The 19,779-nt window shown below is 45.3% G+C and overlaps 1 protein-coding gene across 3 annotated transcripts in view; it reads left to right on the top strand.

The window, feature by feature from the left end:
• PPP1R12B (protein phosphatase 1 regulatory subunit 12B) overlaps nt 1–19,779 on the top strand; it is a 122,288-nt gene that overhangs the window by 44,398 nt on the left and 58,111 nt on the right. For 2 of the 3 annotated variants that reach the window (XM_037410285.1, XM_037410286.1), the window contains exons 9-14: nt 4,158–4,267; nt 7,470–7,667; nt 8,476–8,558; nt 10,290–10,415; nt 15,673–15,858; nt 16,414–16,599. In XM_037410285.1, coding sequence (XP_037266182.1) covers nt 4,158–4,267; nt 7,470–7,667; nt 8,476–8,558; nt 10,290–10,415; nt 15,673–15,858; nt 16,414–16,599 — 889 coding nt within the window. The remainder of the gene's footprint in view (nt 1–4,157; nt 4,268–7,469; nt 7,668–8,475; nt 8,559–10,289; nt 10,416–15,672; nt 15,859–16,413; nt 16,600–19,779) is intronic. The other variant, XM_037410288.1, reaches the window with a different exon arrangement.

Below are 19,779 nucleotides of genomic sequence, written 5' to 3'. Positions count from 1 at the left end.
TCTGTAGCTAGTGTACTAAAAAAGCTGATCTAAATGCTGACTCGCAGGTCAACATAAGTTTTCCCAAAAAAAGCTGTGGGTAGTATTTTAATTTCTACTTCCAGCTGACTTGAATTTGAGATAACACATTGTTCACAGGTTATTCTTAAACAGCAGGCTTTTTTTTCTTGTTAGCCAATTTCAGGATGAATACTTCAGTTACTGCAAGATGGTAGAAAAGCAATTGAACATGTAGGAAGGTAACAGCCTGTTGTATTTGGATCAGATAAATGAAATTAAGGGCTGAAGCTATTTTGTATAATTATAGAGATAAGGAACTTTTTTTTCTGACTGTGATGTATAGTGATCTATAATAATTGCAAAACATAGTGGAAAATAAGGATTAAGTACATTGAGTCACATTAGCCTTTACATTATAGCATATTGCTGGCATCCTACTCCCATTTTCTCCCATAATTTCTATGGCTTCCTTAATTAGTTTAAACAGCATATATGTGCAGCACAGAAATTTTAAATAAAGATACTGAACTTTACAGTAAGCCAAGACTTATATAATATTTCTGCAGAGATGGATCTTGGACTATGATGTATTTAATGGTTAAGCTACTTTTAACAGCAGCTTACTTGGCCTATATATACCTGTGTACTAATAAGTAAGTGCTTGCAAAGAAGTGTAGTTTAAAGTTTTGTTCTGCTTCATCTGCCAGTAAAATTGTCACCTGTGTTCTAATTGTATCAATTACAACATTTATCACAGTATGAGAGGTGTTGAAAATCCTGGCTGGCCTTTGTAGTTACAAAAGCTCTTTGGGTATGACAGTAACAGGGTGAAATAATCTTTTGGCTTTTAAATCAAGCAGATGTAGTGGAGTCGTCAGTGGTAGAAAAGTCATGCAGAAGAAGTCACATTTCTTTGCTCCGTAAGTCAGGGTTTAAGTAGAGAGCAGCCCGGTATAGCTGTGTGCCAGTCCTCGCAAATGTGGTAGGAGCTTGACGCAAATGCCCCTAACGAGCAGCGGAGCTCGGCAGTGTTCAGCTGATGCAGGAACAGCACGAGAACCCTCAGCAGGGTGAGGGCTACTGCACGCAGCACTAGATCTGGTGTAAAGCCAGAGCAGGTATTTCTACTGAGTTAATTCACTGAGCAAAGGCCATTATAATAATCTATTTCAAACCACTAAAGCTAAAACAAATTGAAGACAGAAAGCATTCAAGTAATGCTTAAGCATCGGGCTCCAGGCTTTGTTACCTGGGCTCTCCCCTCCTGGAGAGCTTATTGTTCCTTTGAGGAACTTCAGTCAGAACTGAGACCCCACCTTGTAAACTTCTCAAATCTCTAATGAAATGAACGTGAACTGGCCCAGCTTGGATGTAGGCATAGCTGTCAGTTCTTGCCTCTGTGAATGGGGTGCACATTTCTGGTATTCTTTTCAAAACAAGATTCATGAGATAACAGCATCAGCCCACATGTTATAGGAGGACTCCAAAGATAAGTAGGGATGAAAAGAGCTTTTCATAGAAAATTATAAATGTCACAGTATTATTAGTTTCCAAGACAGTCTTAAGAACAAATATGTTTTATTATCTGCTAGACATTTGAATTGGTTGGATGGATACAACAGGCATGTTTTTGAAAAACATGGAAATGTTTTCCTTATTCCTCTTCGTTTTCTTCTGAGATTGAATACTCACATAGCTTTGTAATTCTGAGCAATGCTGGACAAATAGAAGACGACTGTTCTCAGGTGTTCAAAGTCCAGATGAAGGGAAAAAAAAAAAGCCCAAATATTGTTATCAGTGATCTTTTGAAACCAAAAAATTTTAACTCCTTTGGTAACTGAGCATAAGGCAGAACAAAGTAGAAGCTGGCAGTAGGATACAGAAATTTATTTTGAGGTATGTTTTGAGGGGTCTCAGGTTGCGATACATTTGTTGAATTTGCAGAGACTGTGGGAGGAGAAGAAATTTGAAGAGGTAAGCAGTGACATTGCTGGAGTGCTTCAGAGAGTACCATGTTTCTTACAGTCTGTAAGAAATGTGTGTTCTTCAAAGGAAGCTAAGTACATTAATGCGGTTTTATTTATCTTGAGGACAGTTAAAAATTTGGCATTGGGTTCTCTATAAACAAGAGAAAGATCAGTATAAAATTCTGTGGTCATTACCTGTGCTGGTAACTATTGTAGTACATAATTATTGTGAATTAAAGTAGGTTAGGGAAGCTTTTAATGGGGTTTTTTCCAGTGGTGGATTTTTTTTTTGTGGAACACCCCCACCCCACCCCCAAGAAAAACCCAACAACAAACCCTTAAGAAAAATTATATTTATGCCAAATTAGAGAACTAAATTTTTAATCTTCCCAAGTTTGTTTTGGGGAGAGTGAACTAATCTTCAGTAGTTTCCCGTGATTGGAATTCGTAATGTTCATTGCTGAAATTTTAATAAAATGAAACGTGGGCTCCTCTCCTAAAGACAGCAGTGCCTGTGGTCATGCAATCTCGCACGTTGCTGGTACAAGGTACTTTTGCCTGTCCTGCAAGTGACTCCTTTTGGTCACATTGCTCACAGTTAGAGTTCTTTCCAGCCTGTCATTACCGCTTAAGCTTGTGCCCTTGTAATTAGGCCTGACCTTAAAAGCTGACCTCTGTAGTATAAGCTTCCAGAACACGCTACCAGTTGCCGTGTAGCCCAGCCTGTAAAGCCTGCTGGCTGTCGGGTCAGGTCTGCTCTGCCCCCCTGCAAGGCTGAGGGTTCTCCTGCGTTCTGCAGGCTTCACCCTCCAGAAATCAGCAAGCGGCAGGCATGTCATGTGTGGTCTGTATGCTTTTCCGTGGGCTGCTGTGTGCCAGGTCAGGCCTGCAAGAAGTGGGTAGCCTGCCCCTTCCTAAAAGGGCTGTTTGAAAGTGCAAGAAATGAAATACTCTGTTCAGATGACTTCAGTGGAAGTTCTGAGGTAACACAAAGAGAGGGAAAGGTGGCTGAGACTTCAGTATCACTCAACCTTCCTAGGGGAAAGACACTTTATCTCTTTAATTCTGGATCTGTTAGTCCTGTTATTTTTAGATGTTTCTCTTGGCTTGCTCTTTTCTGTTTTCTATGTCCTTTGAATCCTGTTTTCTAGGAGCCAGAACGTTTGTTTCAGAAAAAACGATTTTCATGCTCCAAGGTGCCATCCTCACAGACACTCTATACCAAACTGCTTTTTATGTGTAGTAGAAGATCTTTATTCACTGCACATATGTCATTTGCCAGTACTGTTTGGGTGCTTACACTTAAAATGACTTTGTTTTTTCAAAAACATGACTGTGTGAGGCACTCATAGCTGTGAGTAGAAAACATTGTTTTGTTGGTGTAGGTACATCGTTTCTCAGGCACGTTGCATGTGGCTGTTTGGTAAATAGTGTATCTTACAGCCCTGTGCACTCCTGGCAATTGAACCTGTTGCCTGAGACACAGTTTCTGCTTAGTCTCCCCCGGTAATGCCTGGTGGATTTTCTTATGTCAAGCATGGTGCATAGATACAAAAAAAATTTAATACTGGATGATTGCACTTGTCTAACAAGGGAGCCAGCTGTGAGCTTTGATGGGGCTTGCTTAGCTTGCTTTGAGCCCTGTTAAGGATTTTTGTTGGGTTTCAGTTCTAGTTTCTTGTAGAAAAACAGATTTTGCTGTAGAAGACCAGAAATTCTGTCCACCAGCACAACCAACTGCAGCAGAACTGTGCAGTGAGATCCACCGCCCAGCACAGCGGGGCCATGGGCTGTGATGCCTGCCCGTGCACTGCAGGAGCAGCATGTTCTGCTCTGCTTCCCCCACGTTTTACAAGGGAAGAACAATCCCTGAGAGGAAGCAAAATTGTGAATAAACAAAGAATCTGTTTGTCTTCCTTAAGGTGCTTTCTGCAAAGATTTTGCTTGCCTGTGAGGATGAAGTTCAAAAGCTTTGCCTGGCAAATGTATCCATCGTGTTCTTCAGTGAGGGGAAAGCTTCCTTGCGGAAAGCCCTGGTTAGCCCGGGCACTGGGGGCAGCTTTATGATCTAAGGTTTACTCAGGTCACAGCAACGCAGAACTGGAGTTTAGCACACGCTGTGCTTGTAAAGAAGGGCCTTGGAAGTGCAATACTGAAACACTTGGTTTCTCTTCTTCTTTAAAATTGTAGAAAGGAAGGAAGAGCCCTTTGCCAACCACTCCAGCCATGACACCAGGCCTAGCATCACCGAGCAAATACCACCACCCGAGCCCAACTCCTTCACTGCATCTGCCAGAAGAGTAAGTGAATTTGGAATCAATGGGGACTCCAACAGTGCTTGAAAGCAGTAGGTTTTACTGGGTAATTGATGTTCTGGAACCATTTTCCAGAGGAGTTGCACGACCTGAATTTAGGAAAGCGTGATACTATGCAATTTTGATAAAGACACTGTGTTAACAACAGTAGAGGACCGGCATAAAGGAGGATGTTTGTATGATAAAGTTCCTCTTGAATCTCTTACCCTCCGAAGCAAATTGCACTGTTTGCAGGAGAAACCCTGCTTATCGCAAGTGCTTTGTGTTGCTGTCGGCTCTGAGGTAGCCGATGCCGATCTCTTACCGGTAGGAGATCATCCACCGAAGCTGGTTCCTGCTGATACATCAGCAGGGAATTTGGCATCATCATCTAAAGTGCCTCTGACTTGCCAGACTCAGTCGATTCAGTGGCATGTTGTTAGAGCCCAGTAAGCAGAGAGGATAAAGTCTGCATCTGACTAGACAGCTAGGCTATGAAAGCTTTTTAAAGGTGAAGTAGAGTTACTGAAATCTTATCTGAATTCTCCAGCTCTCGCGTCACTCAGCTAGATGGCACCAGGAGACTCCATTCTGCTGGGGACTGGTATCTTACACTTCTGGTTTCTTTTTGCACCAGAATATGGAGAACAGCTGTACAATGCAGGCACCTTGCTGAAGTCTGAAGCACCGGGTACCTGTTAGAGGGAAGATATTTCTTGCTGGGTCACAATTTTTTATTTTTGACATGCTACTAAGTCTTAACAACTTGTCCAGATCTAATGCAATAGAGTTCCTCTGGATGTTGTTCAATTCAGGCTGGCTGAGCAGGGGAAGTATTAAAGGTAGAAGGTTACTGGGAAGTGTGAGCTTCACTTAACCTTTTCCCAGCTGCAGAGTACTGTTCACACTCACTGGAGCTGTTTAACCCGGAACAAGACTGGGTTAGGGGTATAGAAGCGGGCCTGTGTGCAACACAGTTATTATTTTGACCTCAGTCACGTAAGATTGGCTGCTTCACCTTTTCTTACATATTTGATTCTTCTGTAACTCTCTTTGTCAGATTGAGGTTTATATGGAAAAATATGAGTGCTTGTGTTGCCCTCCATTTGTGGAGTTATTAGTATGTGTGCTGTTTCTATGTTGTTCAGAAATTACAGGAGGCAGCTTTTACTGTGGATTTGAGCTTTTCTCTGAGGAAAGTGTCAAAACTACATTAAAGTGTTAGAGCTGTGTAGCTCAGTAGACTGGAAGTGCTAGAATTAGTGGAGTACGGATTAACTCCTTGCATCTGCATTAACATAAGAGCTAAGAAACTTTGCTAAAATATTGCAGTGATAATTTTATCATTGCGGTCTTGAGTCAGTGAGCATGATGGCACAGCTCCCCAGTAGCTTCATTTATTTTGGATAATGTCAGATGTTTTCTGTTATATAGAATATGGTATAACAATGCTTATGTTAGCTTTGGCTGAAAGCCTTGTCTACCTCAGTACCCTGTCCTTGACAGCGACCATCAAAAGATACTAGAGAAGACAGAACCTAGCTGGACTTCTCTCCTACCTTCTAGCAATTTGCATTTCAGGGACTTGCTGAACCTGTGGTATTTCTTGTGTTCAGTAGCCCCTGTTGGACTTTTCCTCTATGAATTTATGCAGTCACTTTTTGAGTGCCCATAATGTTTGGGATCCTGTAATGTCCAGTGGAAAAGGGTTCTTCAGCTGAATTACATATTATACCTATGTTATGTTCAGAATTTCCTGCACCTGTTTCGTTCAGCCTGCCACACACTGGTTTTATTTGCTGCCCCTAGTTCCTTTATGGGAAGGAACAAGGAATAATCGTGCCACTGAGGGTTTTATGTACCTTGGTCAGATCTCAGCCTTGGGACTCTTGATATACTGAGTAACTCATACAAAAGCGCTCTTGCTCTACTCATCCTTGGTGCTTTTCTCTGAATCACTTCCCCTTCTTCTATACTGCTTTTGAGCTGTGCATGATATCAAAGATGTGATTGTACCTTGCAGTAACACAGAGTCATGATAGTGTTGTGTTTCATATTCTGTTCCTTTCCAATAATTCCTATTGTTTTGTTTGCTTCATTTCCTCTACAGCGTGGTGTTGAGCCCCTGTCTTTATGGAAGTATCTCTTGTGGTGCCCAGCCTCCATTCTTGAATGGCAGTAGGCATCTTTTTGTAAGACTTGTACAACTTTAGTTACAGTTATCACCTAAGCAGTTGTGTATTTCAGGAATAATATGTTCTTGTCAGAAGTACTTCGTGTAACAAAACCCATGAAGGCTCATTCTGTAGTATGTATAGAACACGCAGTTACCTAACCATAAGAAGGTTTAAGCTGGAGCGGGCTTCTGCAAGCCTCTAGTCCAACCTCTTGCTTGAAGCAGGGCCAGCTTCGAGCCTGTGTCATGTTGCTTTGAACTACCTGAGCTCACCTGAGTATTACAAAGTCTCTGAGGATGGGGATGCCCCACTTTCTTGCTCCTTGGCCCAGTGCAGCATCGTTCCTACCAGGAGGTATGTCTTCCTTCGTGTCAGCTGGGATTTCCCGTGTTGGAACTTGTCTGTTCCTCCTTCCACTGCAGATTGATGAGAAGTCTGGTTCTATATCTCTGTAAATCCCACCCCACAAGTAGTAGAGCAACTAAATCCTTTCTTTGCCTTCTCTTTTCCATGCTAAAAAAGTTGGGTTTCCTCAGTCTTTCTCTTTGTGTTGTGGGCTCCAACTCCCTGATGATCTTAACGGCTTCTCCTGGACTTTCTCCAGGTGGAGTTGTGTAAGGTTTTGATTTGCAGCGAGTCCCAAAAGAGTTCATTACTTTTTTCTGTTTTCTGCCTTTACTGAATAATTCCCCCTTCCTAAACAGGTGCTAATAAAAGCTTCATTGTTCTTTATATTCTTTCTGCAAAGCTGGAGGAGGGCATTGTGTAGGCAAAGGGAGCTGCACAATGGCACAAGATTTCTTTCATTGTCTGTCCTTGGGGATGCGGGCACTACAGCAATTTGCATCCCTGTGAGTTCACCTTGAGCTATGTCCTTTAATAAAAGCTAAGCAGAAAATCAAAGTCACTCCATCTTATGCTTACAAGTGTAGCCCAGCAAAAACTGGGGCTTGTTGAAACACTTTCAGAACACAAGATTGTGCCTTGCAGTGCTCTTACTTCTTCCAAATGTCCCTTTTTCTCCTCCACAGTTCAGTTGGCTCAGCAAGTCAGACGAGCAGAAGGATGAGTCACCTTCATCGTGGCGGCTGGGGCTACGGAAGACTGGCAGTCATAACATGTTGAGTGAAGTTGCTGCTACTCGTGAGGCGCAGAGAGATAAGACTTCTTCTATCTATCGTTCTTCGTCAAGTCCTCGGATATCTGCGTTATTAGACAACAAAGAAAAGGTTTGGCTTTCAGCAAATGTGTTTTAGTGCATCCCAGCTGAGCAGATTTCACCTCACAGGTTTAAGACCCCTTCCCTTTCGTTTTGAGTTATTGCTGAGTTTTATATCCCTAACAAACTTAGGTCTCTTTCATTCTTCCTTTTTCTTTTGAAAATTTTCCCTGTCCTATCAGTTGCTCTTGCAGAACTGGAGTTTGGTGCTCCTTTGACCTGATCCCTGCTTGGGTTGGAGTGGGCTGCCAGTGAACAAGGGCTGTTGGTCTGGCACAGCCCTTTCTTTACCAGAAAATATCTAATCAAGACAGCAGTGTGTACCTGCAGTGGAAATTCTCCTTCGCTGTCATCTGCATGGGATTCTTTCTGTATCCACCAGCTGTATTTGTGAATCCCATCCCACTATTCACTAGCTGTAGCTTTGCTGCCCGTGGGTAGCTGCCCCGTGCTTGATTCAAGATCAGGCTGGACGGGGCTCTGAGCAACCTGATGTCCCTGCTCAGGGCAGGGGGTTGGACTAGACGGCCTTTGAAAGGTCCCTTCCCACCCAAACCATTCTGTGATTCTCTGGTTTATATAGGTAGTTCTAGTTAGGAGCTGCTTTTATTCACTAGCACGCTCTTCACAAAATCATTTTCAGAACTGATTCTTCTGTGCTGTGGTATGTGTTGCCCAAGAAAAATGCTTTAAACCTGTTGTCCTTAGACAGGAGAGTGCTTTCTTAGTTGAAGGAACCTGAACATTAATTTAGTTGTCATTGAATGTGCTGGAAGCGTAACAGATGTCCAGCTGAAGTACTTCTTTTGCTTCACCAGGATAAAGACAACAAGAGCTATCTTGCCACAATAGCCCCCAGAAGACTAAGCAGTACGAGCGATATAGAAGAAAAAGAAAACAGGTGAGACTGACTGACTTTAATGCTCAGCTTCTGTCGATAGTTCCTCTGGAATACCTTTTTTCTGTATTCATGCTGCATATATTTTCTCAGCAGTCCCAAGTGCGTGGGAATTCACAATATTGAGAGCTCTCTCTGATCTGTAAAAGTTCTGGTAGGTTCCTTTTCGTTTAGGTGAGCGGGGCAACAGGCTTGTTTCTCCAGCCCCTGCATTCATACACACGTGGTCTCCGTCCAGGAAACGAGATGTGTGCATACTTTTTCCTTTTATATGCAAGTGCCTCATTTTGGAGCTGGCCCCTACATTTGTACTTCTGTCGCTTGCTCAAGAGTCACCTTCAGTCCCTTTTGTTCACATATCTGTCGTTTTGAGTTGGAGTTTGTGAACGCTGTCATGTATGGAACTGTTCCCCTGGCAGGGGTTGTTTTTAAGGTGAACGAGTGTCGTTGCCCCTGGGCAGAACCACAGTACAGACGGGATGAGTATCTGGTATCTCCAGATACGGTTGAGGAGCTAATCTCTACAAACGGGTTCCTCCTCACAATTTGTGCTAGAAGGAGTAAAATTTGAGCTTAGCCTCATTTCCAGCCACTTCCACAATCATGGCAGAAAGGCACATACAGAGAAGACGTTGTGAACTGTAATTGCTGTGAAGAAGTTGGGGCAGTTGCCCACCCTGAGAGAAATTCAGCACAGCTTGAGATTCTTTGCTGATCTTTTGCTGGAACCTCCCTGCTGCGTTCCTGCCTAATCTCAGCCAGCCACTGTGCTTGGGGGTTTAGCAGACAGTTTGTGTCTGCTGATAAGCTTGAGCGGTTTTGGCAGAGGCTGGTATTGAGTGGCACATCCAGCTGCCTGCTGCTAAGTGTCCTTTGCTCGGTGAAGTAGGGAATGAGGAGAATTGGCCTGCGGGAACAGATGGTGCCCAGGCGTACCGTCTAGTACACATTTTCCCCAATATAACTTCCTTTCAAAACAGCTGAATTTCACTTCACAGAACCCACAGGTGTCTGAAAGGGCATCGGCATGGACATGGCAACTGAAAAATGAAAATTAATTGCAGGCTGATGAGTGAATAGACTTGTTCTGCTTTACAGACTCAAGACCCTGTCCAGGACTTGTACTTGGACGTACTGCCCAAGTGTGTTTCAGGAAGAGGAGCCCTGCTTTCAGATAACTGTGATAAATAGGGCTACTAAGAATTTATTGACAACTTGTCAAGTAGTTTTAGATATTGCCAGACACTTTGTTTGTTGTTTTCTGCTGCTAAGTATAGCAAGGGATTTGCCATACTGAATTGCTTTACTGTCATTGCCTGGATACCTCAGAGAATAAAAACTTTCCCTGTGGTTGCAATATCTGTCCATTTGTGCAATGTCATTTGATACAAGATGTGCAATGTCGTTTGATACAAGAGAGAATATCAAATGACGTTACTTAATATGTTAAATTACTTTTATGGACTAAAGTCTGAATTTGAACCGCAAGTTTTCTGACTAAAAAAGATCTTTTTTACACAAAGCATTACATCATCTGGTCATTCTTGAGTAATACCGATGGCAGTAACAGAAACCGGTGTTAAGGCTAGAAGAGGTGTTCCAGCGAGTTGTGTCACCTGTGAACAGTGGTGCACGTAGGTGTAAGGGAAGGATTTGTGTTGTGGAACTGTAAAGGAGCCAAAAGCAGACTCCAGAAGTTTTTCTAAGCAAACTGTGTGCTCTCTCCTGTGTTAGAGAATCAGCTGTTAACCTAGTGCGGAGCGGCTCTTACACCCGGCAGCCATGGAGGGATGAATCAAAGGGAAACGAAGCTCCCCATTCTGGTGCACCTACTACCTATGTATCTACCTACTTGAAAAGGTATGTCCAGTTCTGTCTTACGTGGGTTCCCAGGCAGTCGGTTCTACTCTTAACGTGCCTCCCAGACTTCAGCCTCCTGCTTGCAGCTTACTGCATCAGTGTAACTGGCCTTGGGACCCTCTTCTGCTGAGAGCCGGAAATAAAAATTAAGATTTGCCAACATTTGTCATGCCAGATAGTATTTAAAGGCCATCATTTTTGTTGATTTGTAAATTGCTAAATTGAATTTAAATACTCTTGCTCACATAATTCAAATGCAAAGTGTTTTCTCAGTTTTATGCTAGTATTATGGTTAGATAATAAAACCCAAATTGATCATAAAAAGACGATAAATCCACTACAGTCTGAAAGCATTGTTCCAATAGCTATTGACAGGTAAGTTGTAGCTTAGTGCTCATTTTGGTTTATATTAGTTGAAGATTATGGCATCATTATTAGAAAAGTGGCAGTGTTCTTGTGCATGACTTACAGCACTTGGTAAGGAGTAAGACTGATGTCTCCAGCCATTTTCTTGTGGTAGTAAGGAAGCAGTTTCTGCACAGTGTGTGACAAACCGTAGAGGCTGGTGGTTAGTAAACTAGCCAAGCAGAATCAGGAAGGCAGCTCCGTGCATAACGTCTTTAACTGGCGGTATCTTCTAGCCCTTTGGAAGGCAGAGGCTCAGTTTCCTTGAAGTACCAGATAATGGCTGAGTGAGGTGAATGAATGCCCTGCTCTGTTAAGGCAAGTAAGACATAAATGAGTTTTCATCTCAGTTGTGAAAAGGAGGATCAGCCCTTTGTGCAAGTACAGTGCCATCACCTCACCTTCGTTTTAGCTAAAACTGGAAACCATCAAAACAGCATGTATGAATGTGTCACGCTGCAAAGCCATTTGATCCGTGCTTAAAGAAAAGGGCAGAAATGTTTCAAGGTTTTAGATTGTGTTTCAACAAATTCTAGACCCTGAACTAAATAACTGTCCTGAAGATGGAACAATTGCTTGAGATATTTGGGGAAACGTGGATTTTTTTGTGTTCTGGTACTTATCGCTGGTAGAGGTAAGTTGTGCTCAAGGATGTGTGTGTCCATCTGCTGAGCACATACAGACCCATTTCCACAAAAGGTGAAACAGCCACTTCAAGCAATAGACTTCTCCTGATCTGCTGATCCATTATGGTGACACATCTATCCTGGGACATGATGACAGGCAGCCTCCATAGCTTGTCTCTCTCTAAAGGCGATCTGACAAGCCACAGCTGATTACAATGGGAAAATGTTGCCTTTTGCAGCTGGCACACCATGCAGTTTCCTAGCCTGAGACAGTCCAGTCACTCATGTGGCTGTCTGCTGAAATTTTACAAACATTGCCTCAGCTAATCCAGAACCAGATTTAGTGTTACATTCATGTAGTTGTGCTCTATTTCCTTGGTTAAACTACAGACAGTGAGAGTTCTGGCTGGCAGGGGTATTTTGCTAACGCCGATTTCTCGTCACAAAGGCTGAATTCTGGCCTTTCGTAGGAGAGTGTTGGTTTACAAGCAACTACAGAGAATAGCTTTGCCAGCTAGCAATGAAGTGTACTTTTTAAAAGAGATCAAGTTTTACATTTTATGTAAAATCATGTAAAAACATGTAAAAAATTTATGTAAAAACAGTAGAATCATGATCAATTTGCCGTCTGTCCCATATGCCATTCTATAGGAGAGCACACAGAAATTAATCATATTGAACCTCTGATTTCTCCAGCTTTATGCATCAGCCTCTAAGATGAGGGAAGGGAACCTGATTGCCTGTTAAGAGTAAGCTCTTTGTCATTTCCAAATATTAACAAAACTCTGAACACAACTCCAAAAGCTAAAAGCTTGTTCAGAGAGAAGAGTTAAAGTGAGCATGACATACGTGGTTGTGACTGAGAGGATAACTTGTATACTTCTGCATTCCCCCTTTACTTTAGCATTTAGGTAATCTCCATAAAGATACCAAGTTATGTTCCGTAGGTGCTTTATATGACCCCCAAACAAAGAGTAAACATCAGCAACAGATCATCCTAAGATGTTGAAAATGGCTTTTCTTCTAAAAGGGGAATAAAGTAACTTGCAGCAATGTTGTAAATGTTCTTTAGCTTTAATTGAAGCAAATGTTAAAGTGCTCTCTGTAATGGTAATGACAGGCTTTACTTTTGCTTTCTCTATAGGTGTACCACTAGCCCAGAAATTCACAGAACCCTGTTCTGACACCCTGTTCCCCATTTTAGTGCGTATTGACCTTCAAACAGCTGGTTCGCTTCGCCTGTATGTTACAGGATTTGGAGGAAAACTGGCATAGCAGATTGAATTAATTCAGCATCTTTCTGTTGACATCATCCATAAGTGATGCCTCACAGGAGGGGATCACACACATCAGAGTGAAATCACTTTTTCACACAGCTTCTCCTCCATTTTACATGTTTACATATATGCTGCCTTACTGGTTTTGTTCACATAAAAAACATCACAGCGAGTCAGGTCAACAGTCTGTGCAGTCCAGCTTCTTTATGACAGCAACTGGTTTTGAAGGACAAGTTGCAAAAGCTAGGATAACTTACGAGCCGTCTTCCACCTCCCACACTCACCCTGCTTCCAGCAGTCACGGATTTGGGAGCCAGGGGTTATACTTACCCAATGTTCTTAATTAATAGCCACCACTGTGGCCAGCTTCCATTGGCAAATCCTGTTTTCATCTCTGCAGCACTCTATGGCAGTGTGTTTAAAAAAAAAATAGTTGTGTTTTGTGCAAACCTTTTTTATTAGTGTATGTGGAAGCTTTGTGAGGTTTTGAAGGTTTTTTAAGATTTTTGAATTCTGCTTGCCTTAGCTGCCTCAGAAGTATTTCTTTTTAAATGGTGCTTTCCATTTCATTGCTCATTCCCTGATGGTTGTATTACGGTGATTATGTTGGAGAACAAGTAGCACTGTGTCAGTCCCCCCCCCCTTTTTTTTTTCTAATGTTGAATTCTTCAGCATAAATTCATAATCCTCCCTTTTACAGATTCATATGAACACAGCTGTTAATTAATAAGATTCCCCAGCTAACCTTTTTGTTGCAATTTTCTGGTCCTGTTCAGATCAAATATGAATAATTGAATAAATGCCTTAGAGTCCCCCTCAGGCTGCGCAGTGCCACCCGGGCGAGGTGATGGGGTAGAGCTGGCAATGCCTCGGCCCTTCTGGTGAGCCGGAGCATGCATGCAATGCCCCAGCGCCGCGTTTCTCCAGCCCGGGGAGCTGGCACAAGGCCATCACCACGCTCTTCTTCTCCATTCCTCCTCCTCCCCCTCTCAGCTCCCCAACATCTCTGCTCTCCCAGGCACCCGGTGCTGCTTCCATCCCCTTGTCTCCCCTTTCCACCCATTACCTTTCCCTTCTGAAAGACAGTCCTTGTCAGGTCTTACTGAATAACCCTCTCGTGTCCGCCCTTCTGACCAAGTTCATTCTCTTCTTTGCAGCCAGCCCTCGTGCCCCAGCCTCTCAGCCTTGGGCTCTCCTCGGACGGTGCCGCATCAGCCCTGCTGGGGCTGCCACCACCTGTCCCCTGCTGCTCCTCTTGTTCCTTCCCCTGGCGCACACTCCACTGCCATCACCCCCTCAGTACACTCATTTCTCCAACTTCACGGCTGCTTGCTCTGCACGCCCACGCCAGCCAGGCTTCGCCCCCTGCTCTCACCCGCTCCCAGCCCATCTCCAGGCCTTGGCCTTTCCCCCCATGCAGGGAGCCAGGAGGGAGGCACTTGCTTCTAGCAGCACTTGCTGCTGCCCCGTGCTCCGGGGCCAGCTTTCCAGAGGAAGCTTTGTTTAGTCTCTGGTGGAGGTTGCTACCTGGTGACAATAACTTGCTTGTGCCTTTGTGACCTGGATATGGCAGGCGGCCATCAGCTGAAGAGCGCCAACCTAAGGTTCCTCCCCGTGGCAGCCTTCCAGATGCCCCTTTCTCTCCTTTGGCCGTCCGGGGACCAGCTGCTTGTTCTGGGCTGGCTGGGGGCCTTGGCATGTAAAACTGGTTTGTAAATTGGGTGCCTACGTGAACTGGACTGGATCCTTCCTCTGACCTCCTGTTCCTGGCTGTTGTCCTGCCCCTTTCAAGTTTTATGTCAGCCTCGGGCTGCTCTCTCTGACTCTTGCTCTTGTGTTGACTTCCAGTTCCAGTCTGTTTTCCCTGGCTTTCCCATAAACCTGCAGCTCTTTGTCCCGATCTGCTTTTCCTCTAGGTCAGCTTTTATTTCTGGTGCAACCACTTTCCCCCATGTGCACTGGCATGGGAGTCATTAGGATGCAGGAGGCGAGAGGCAGCCTGCCAGCCTTCCTAGCCTTTGATCCTGCAGACAGCCCAGTCTGACCAGTAGCAACCAGGAACACCAGTTGCTGGGAAAGGCGTGGCAGGGCCCTGGGTCACGCATGCATGCTTGTTTGCTCTGAGCTGACAACGAGCAGCCTGTACATGGGGCTGTGGCACATGCAATAAGGAGGTTTTGCCAGATTTCATCACGTCTGGTTTTCGAGGTGTGCAACTTCTCCCACTTAGGATGGATTTTCTCTGAAAAAGCGCAAGGGTACATCCTCGCATGAGAGCTCTTCTCCATTTCTCCTGTCTCCTCCAGAGTATGGGCACTTTAACACTTCCAGCTTTTCAGTAATAACGGGTTTAAGGGGTTTGTTTTAAACTGGCAAAATAGGTATTTCCCTTGCTCATTCTTGAATATTTTTTGGATGGTTTTGCTAGCTATTTTCCAGAAATACCGAGTTTGAGATATGCCTCACAGAAAATTAAAGCCTGAACTGATCGTCTTTGCCAAAGCTTTTCAGCCACTGAAAACAAGTTCTTAAACCTGGAAGCCCTGGGCATCCTTAGGAAGTGATGCAGCCAGACCTGCTTATGTCACTCTCTCCTTCCCTGCTTTAAGCGACCTCATCCTTGCTCATTGTTCCTACCTTCCCCCAGTACATGGGGTGCTCTGTGCACACCGCTTTCACTGCGGTAGGGTTTTTCCCTTCCCTGATCTTCACCGATTCACCTCCACGCCGTTGTTCTCTCACTGAAACCCGCAGGGCTTAGCTAAGAGGGGCGCTGGCAGCGCCAGCCCACGTGAGCAGCTGCAGCCTCCCCGGTGTACTTTAATCTGCCTGCACACGTTTTGCTAAGATGTAATACTTGCTCCCTTCCCAGCGGAGAGCCCAGCTGCGGTGGTGTTCTGTTGAATATTTACTGTGCTCTGAAGGACGTGATTTTGTGATGTTTTACAGTGCTTCATTTGGTAGAAGTAGTGACCTGAGCAGTCCCTACATTTCAGCCAGTCGCAATACATCTGTAGCTACCTCACCCAGTGCCATTGGCTCATCTACCTCACTGGGCACCCCGTGGCATCCTGTCTCTTCCTGCCCCACATCTCTCAGTGCGAACGCTACTGCATCCGCCCGCCAGTATACCAGGTAACGGCTCACAGCTGAGATAACTGCAGAAAATCAGCATTTGGGTTGCAAGTTCTGAATGCTGGAGTGGATTATGGACTGGACGTGCGCTTCCACACAGGGAGCGCTGATAAGAAATCCCGGAATGGTTGTGTTGGACCGTTTCAGTAGTGCATATGCACCAGCAGGCAGCTAACGGCCCCTGTGTGACCCTCGCTTCTTCACCCCCTGGAGTGGTCGGTTGTACCCTCTTGCTGCCCTGTTAGAGCCCTGCTGTGTTGCTCAGGCTGCTCTTGGGCGTTCAGTGTTACAAGCTCTTGGAGTTCGTTCCTTCTGCCTATTCGCCAGTTATATTTTCTAATTGTTTTTGCTACAAACAGGGATGTGAAGACTGTGAATTCCTCCTGCTTATTCTTCCACAAGTTTTTGAAAGCTCGTTTTAATGTGTGCTGTTCTCTACAAAACCACGAGTCTAGAATGAGGAGAGTGAACTGTCAGTGCTCCCTCAAGGTGGCTGGTCTCACTCAGCAGCTGAGTTCACTTGCTTTGCTTTCCGTTATGTCTTCTCTATTTCAGAGCCCCTTTCAGGCAACAAACTGATACTGCTGTAGAGAAAAATACAGAGGGCATCTCTGCTAGCACCCCCCTAGGTGTAATCACAAATCGTGCCATACTCGGCTCTGCTAACGGTATTGCGAATGCCAGTGCTGCCTCAACCACAGGAAAGGACTGCTCAGCTGAGGAAGCCAGGGAGCGCAGAAGGTTAGTGAGCAGAGTGCCGCTGTGTGTCGGTCCTCCTCCGTCATCAGATCTCACGTGGTGGTGATGGTGGGGGTGTGAGAACTGTTTCTCAGGTGCTACGTAGAGTTAACGGGCTGCTGCCCCTGCTCTTGTCTTAAGGTTTTGAACTGAGTCATCCCTGGCTTGTAGGTTACATTTAGGTTCATAAATTTCTACTTGTCTTTTTAGCATCTCAGCCTTTTTCTTCAGTAGTCATCTCAGCTACTAGTCTCAATCCCTGTACACAAGAGGGGTGGACAGCCCAGTAGCCACTTGTAGTAGGTTCTGTCACATAAATCCCATTCTGGAAAGAGCAGAAGAAATGAAACACATTCAGATAAAATCCATCCCTCTATGCCTCGGTCCTTGCTGCACAAGCCCCTCGATGCCCTCTGCAGTTAGTGGGGGAAAACAAACATTGCTGGAGTGTGCAGGTGTGCGATACAGGAGGAGATGGACTGCACTCTAGCAGCATGCATTTCTTTCGATCGACTCTACAGGAAGGCTTACCACAGAGGCAGAAGTCTGCCTTGTGCAACTGAGGCTATTTCAGCAGCAGCAGCATTTTTAATTACACTGAATCTAACTGGTGGTATCTCTTTCTTACCATATGATGGTATTTTAAGACTGGGGAGATACAAAACTGGGGTAGCTGGTGCTCTTTTCAAAGGAAATTTACCATGTGCTTTTAAGTACCAAATAGCAAACGCTCCATCTTTATTCATGCAAACAGGTTAACTTTTGCAAATTCTGTCTCTTCTGATGGCATTGGTGAAAGTAGATGGTGATAAATAAAATGCAGTGATGAACCGTGTATTCCTAACTAGCAACCAGTTCATGGAGTGTATTCCGTAATAAGATTCTTCCAAGCTAAAATAATAACTTCTTAAGATACGGACCTTTCTGAGTGGAGATATACTCAGACATATTTTAAATAGCCTAAAGCCAAAGGATGTGAAAAGCAGCAATGGAAATTATCAGCTTGCAAAGATGAAGATGGTAGAGCTCAGCAGTGCCGTGTAGCCTGCAGTCAGTCGGGGGCCTCCCCCACGGCGGGCGGGCGGGCATGCTTGCAGCGGGCTTCTCTTTGCTGCAGTAGGGCCCTGAAAGACGGTGGTCTGTGCTATTTGGAAAATACCCAAAGTTTTAGTGCTCGTTGGGCATTTTTTTTTTTTCCCCAGAGCTAGCACAGGGAGTGCTTTGAAGGTATGTCAGGCATTCTGGATGAGCCACATTCATCCACTCCGTGTGCAGGGACATAATTTGAAATAGCTGCTGCAGAGTATCTTTGTAAGAACACTTAAAGTTAATATTAGGAGTACCTCCGTATGCTCCTCGTCATTTTGCTAGGGGTCAGTTGGCTTGGTGTCATTTGCAATTGAATTGAGAAGAGCTGCCAAAAGATACTCCTGGTGCAAAGTGAGATTGTGCAAAAGAGGACAGAGTGAGTATTGTGTTTTTAGTTCACACTTCAGACAGTTTCACAACAGTATCTTAATTTCGGCAAGCCCAGAATCAAGTTGCAGAAGCTTTAGATTTTTTCCCCGAAGAAATGGGCTCCACAAAACCCACCAGACTTTTGGCACTGTCTGCAGACGGAGATCTCGGCTGTGATAGTATTTGTAGATGCCCAAAAGAGCATCTATTAATATTACTGCATTGGCATGTATTACCAAATCGGTTTCTATAAATAGCGTAGGAGATTTGTTTGTCTCCTGCGTTTGTATTAGAGAACCAACTCTTAGGAATTATGATAATGTAAAGAGAAACACCAGAAAATTCCTCCCACCTTTAATTGGTGCTTTGAAACTATTGAGAGGAAAAAAAAGGTACAGCGAGGATGCGTTGGGTGGAGGAAACCTTATTTGTGAATGTGTGTTCTAACAGCAGGATATACTGACTGGGGAACTGCCTGCACGTTTTGAACTAGGAAACATGGAGCTAGAGGAACAGGAGAGGCCACCTACATGGGAAAAGCTTATTTTGGAAGGAGACCAATTCCACTAAAATAAAATTAAAAAAGAAAATGGCAGGCAGTTGTCAGGGAAGCACTGTATGGATTTCAGTTCCCACCGGCAGCTGTTGCGGTAGTGTTCGGTCTGCTTCAGTGTTTCCAAAGCTCCGGCTTTCTCTTAGCAACAGAAACATAAACAAGCTTATCAGCTAATATTAGATCACAGGGATGTCTCCTAACTTGTGGCCTTAAATTATCTGCGTGAAGCCAAAAGGTTAAAGCAGAAGAGACTGCCAGGTCTGGGGAGGACCGAGCAGCCCTGTGCTCTGGCGTGCGGTTTCGCATCCTTCGGTGCCCAGCACCCGCAGCCTGGCCCATGCCGTGTTTCACCCGTGGCGCTTTACCTGCCGCTGGCTCGCCAGCTGAATCGGTCAGCAACCCCCCGGTGGGTGGGAAATCATGTGCCTCGCCTGGCTGCAGAGGGGTGATGAGACACAAGAGGCGGCAGCGCAGGGGAGGACAGTTCGCAGGCACGCAGGGCCACCTGCCCGGCGCACGGTGACACGCTGCTGCCGGCTGTCCCCGCCACACGGCTGGATGTTCCGCCCCGCCGCTGCCACGCGTGTTTACGTGTGCCCGGCCGCGTTCAGCCTCCCCCCGTTCTGCTGCGGCACGGCAGTTGTGCTGGGAGGCTGGAAACGTGCTGTTTTCCAGAGTCGGTGGTTTTGCCAGGCAGTTTCTTTCTCTTTTTCCTGGGGGTTTTCAAGCCGCTGACCACCATTGCTGTTGGGCCATTTTGACGATCTCCTGCCAGCGCCAAATTGTCTCACACCGCCAGTGCATCTGTCCGGCTGAACTCAAACCAGCACCGGCTCTGCTCGGGTGGGTTACGCGGGTGGGTGCCTGCAGTGCCTCACGCAGACCCTCTTCTTCCTGGTGCAGAACCGGGGTCCGCCTGGTCCCTGCCTGGTGCAAGCAGGCGGTGGGGAATCGGGGGGCCGTTGGTTGCAGCCCACCGTGGGGTATCCGCCTTCACCCGGGGTGACAGCGGCCTCTAGTGCCACCGAAAGCTCCTTTGCAAAGGTCACCTGCAGCTTTGTCCGCGCGGTTTCAGCAGGGCCCTGGGCACCTCTCCCGGGACCCCGCGCTGCAGCCCCTCTCAGGGGGCTCCTGCTGCCTGCGCGTGCCCCGTGTGCGGGACATGACCT

This window comes from Falco rusticolus, chromosome 17 (assembly GCF_015220075.1).
Source record: "Falco rusticolus isolate bFalRus1 chromosome 17, bFalRus1.pri, whole genome shotgun sequence".
NCBI classification, from domain to species: domain Eukaryota; kingdom Metazoa; phylum Chordata; class Aves; order Falconiformes; family Falconidae; genus Falco; species Falco rusticolus.
This window is presented reverse-complemented; position numbering and strand designations above follow the sequence as displayed.